This window comes from Ischnura elegans, chromosome 3, assembly GCF_921293095.1.
Source record: "Ischnura elegans chromosome 3, ioIscEleg1.1, whole genome shotgun sequence".
NCBI lineage: Eukaryota > Metazoa > Arthropoda > Insecta > Odonata > Coenagrionidae > Ischnura > Ischnura elegans.
This window is the reverse complement of record NC_060248.1, coordinates 96,947,330-96,950,806: the sequence shown is the minus strand read 5'-3', so window position 1 is coordinate 96,950,806 and position 3,477 is coordinate 96,947,330. Positions and strand designations below refer to the sequence as shown.

The 3,477-nt window shown below is 41.5% G+C and overlaps 1 protein-coding gene across 1 annotated transcript; it reads left to right on the top strand.

Annotated features, from left to right (window-relative positions):
* LOC124156215 lies at nt 1–715 on the top strand. The gene is made up of 3 exons (XM_046530610.1): nt 1–48; nt 135–364; nt 449–715. Exons 2-3 carry the CDS (start codon nt 140–142, stop codon nt 677–679), a joined length of 456 nt encoding a protein of 151 aa, XP_046386566.1. The 5' UTR covers nt 1–48; nt 135–139; the 3' UTR covers nt 680–715.
* Nucleotides 716–3,477: the final 2,762 nt, after the last annotated feature.

The window sequence follows — 3,477 nt, the reverse complement described above, 5'->3', positions numbered from 1 at the left end:
GGAAAGAAAGAGAGACCAAGCGGCCGGCAACAGCAGAAGAGTTGTATGGTAATATTTTTATCATGTATTTACTTATATAAGTACTGACATAAAGGTCACTTTGTAAACTAACCTTTCCACATTTAAAATTTTAGGGTTCATGCAAGCTCAGGAGAAGATATGGGAAAAGAGATACAGGAGATTAGATGGGAAGGTGAGCATGGCTTTAAGCATGCTCACAGAATTAAAGAAAGAGCTAAAGTCCAAGCCTGTAGTGAATGAAGAGAGCATTTCCGTCAACCGGAAATTCCCTCTTAAAACTTTGGATGATGTAGAGGAGCTTGAGAGGGAACTGTCAGAGGATGTATCTCTCCACAATAATTTGGTAAGGCCTCAATCATTTGTGTTTAATTCTTTTCTGATAATTTCAACCAGAATTCCATTGATTACATAATATTTTTCTTTACAGGTTACTCAAATTGCTCGCATTTGTGGTGATGAGGAGCAACCCTCAGTATACAAAATTTTATATTTTGTATTCACTGACGAAGCAGCGAAGCACTTCTGCCTCACCGGAAAGTCTGGAGTTGAGGGGATGAAGAAGAAAAAGTTTATGGGAACGAAAATATGCAGTGTCATTATGGGTGAGTGTCTTCGTGTATTATGTCTATCATTAATCAGTACTCTAATGTATACTTAAAACAGAGTAATCATTAATAAAATCATTTATTGCAAACCTGTGTTTTCAATTAATTCTTGCTGCCCCTCACATACTTAAGTAGTACTTGAAGATTGCTATTATCGGCGCAAAAATGGTAGAATGCTGAACGTTAAGCATTTGTATAAATTCTGCCGAAGCTCGACAGTCGTGTCAGATATCGTTCAACTCATTGTTTATTTGACTACAACAATGGATCATTAGTACAACGAGTACAACGATATCTGAAACGACCCTGTGGAGCTTCGGCAGAATTTCATACAAATGCCTAAAGTTCAGCGTTCTACCTTTTTTTGCGGCGATAGTAGTGGCACATTAGGAATGTATTTTCAGCGATTCGGACATGCGTTTGAAGCGATCGTGGCACATTAGCGCAGCGCTCCTGGCATGCTTGTGCAGCGCTTATGACATGCTTGTGCAGCGCTTATGACATGCTTGTGCAGCGCTTATGACATGCTTGTGCAGCGCGTATGACATGCTTGTGCAGCGCTTATGACATGCAAAAAAGGGAAGTTTGGGAGTGCTAGACGCGCTGCAGCAGCGCCTTCGCCGCAGCTGCAGCGCTGCCGCGAAGCGCATCTGCAGCATTTTGTGTTTACTGGGTTGCTTACAAAATCCTCCGAGAGAAACGGAAACCCATGATCCCAACTACCCTACGAAGACCTGATGGAGCGATCACCAAATCAGTCGAAGAAACCTGCGAACTTATCCTCAACACTTTATTGCCAAGCGACCACGAAGATGAGGAAACGGAAGAGCATAATACAATAAGAAGAAATGCGAATACAACTTACGAAGAGAACGTGATGGAACCCGCCTATCGGGAAAAAGAGCTCGATTTAGCAGTTACTAAAATGAAGAATAACAAAGCCCCCGGTATAGACGGGATCAAAGCCGAGACCATTAAAAGGGCTTATGGAAGAATAAAAAACACATTTATTAAAAGTGTACAACGAAGCACTTAAAAAAGGAAAGTTCCCTTCTATATGGAAAACAGGCAACTTGAAAATCTTCCCAAAACCCGGGAGAGACACATCTCCTCCCAAGTCATATCGGCCGATCACACTATTACCGGTGCTAGGAAAGATCCTCGAACGCCTGACAGCCAAGAGATTAGAAAAACACCTCGTAAATAGAAACTACTTGAATTCACGGCAATTTGGATTCCGGGAGGGCAGATGCCTCAATACAACTATCAAAAGACGTCGATGAAGCAACCGAAAAATACGTCTTAAGAGTTTTTCTAGACATCTCGGGCGCGTTCGACAACGGCTGGTGGCCAGGAATTCTCGTCAAGCTAAAAGAATATAATTGCCCAAGAAATATTTTCAATCTGATTAAGGACTATTTTGCGGAAAGGTAACATTTGAGCTCGCCGGAATAAAACGCACCAAGACTTAAGCAAAGGGTGCCCCCAGGGCTCCGTTCTGGGACCCTTGCTATGGAATATTTTGTACAATGACTTCCTTCTACTGCAACTTCCTGATGAAACGAAACTAATTGCGTACGCAGATGACGGACTTGTATTAATAAAAGGAAATAGCCGCGCCGAACTAGAACAACGAGCCAACACTGCAATCAAAAACATAGTTGCATGGGGTTACAAAAACAAACTACACCTCTCCAAAGAAAAAACGGAGTGTCTACTCCTAAAAGGTAACTTAAAACGAAAACCTATAGTGAAAATCAGCGACGTAACAATAAAATACTCGACCGCAGTAAAATACCTAGGCGTTAAAATAGGCGAAAGGAAGGACTTTTACACACACATGAAGTACATCACCAATAAGATAAAAAGTACTTTTGTCCCTCTAATGCTATTATCAAGGAAAGGGATGGGTTACAATACTCAATCATTAAAGAAATTATACTCCGGCGTCGTATATCCTATTATGACCTATGGTTGGGAACTCTGGTATAAAGACGTGCTTAAAAAACTAAAATGCAGAAACGAAATCACTCGAGCCCAGAGGCTTGCGTAACTCGGCGTTACAAGAGCATATAAAACCATAGCCACCGACGCACTCGCCGTGTCCTCGCCGGAGCCGCCCCAATCGACTTTGACATTGAAGCTAAGGCCGAAAAAATTACAAATATAGGAACTGCCGCAACTGAAGAGAGAAGAAAGAAAAAAGAAGAAGGATGAAGAAGAAACCGAAGAGGAAACAATAGAAAAGCCGGAAGAGGAAGAGCAAGAGAAGAAAATCAAGCAAGAAGCAAGAAAAGAGAGGATTCTTCGGAAGGGGCAGCACCATTGGAGTAATAGCAGTAAGGGGCGCGTAACGCATAAATACTTTCCCGAAATTGAACCAATATTAACGTCTACACTGTATGAAATTGACCGCGGCACATCAATTCTTTAGCGGCCATGGTGATTTCTACGGGAAATTACACAGCCTGGGACTCAAAGAGACCCCAAATTGCAATTTTTGCAATGAAACATTTGAAAGTGCATGGCATGTTCTCTCATAATGTCCCGCCTATGAAACATTAAGAACCGAATGAAGAATGAAACTTCAAGAAAAGCACCTTACTTGGACCTATAAGTCTCTGATCAATACTGAAATTATTAAAATAACCAGAAAAACTATGAATAAAATCTCGACTTATAAAAGACAATTGAACCAAGATGATAATGCATAACCCAAAGCACAACAGCCAAGCTAAGAAAGAGAAATCGACTTCCCGATGAGCCTTGCCCAATAGGGTAAGGGGAGAGGGACACTGGCCCCATAATAATGGGGGAATGAAAACTACACGATCAACAGTCGATTAAATCT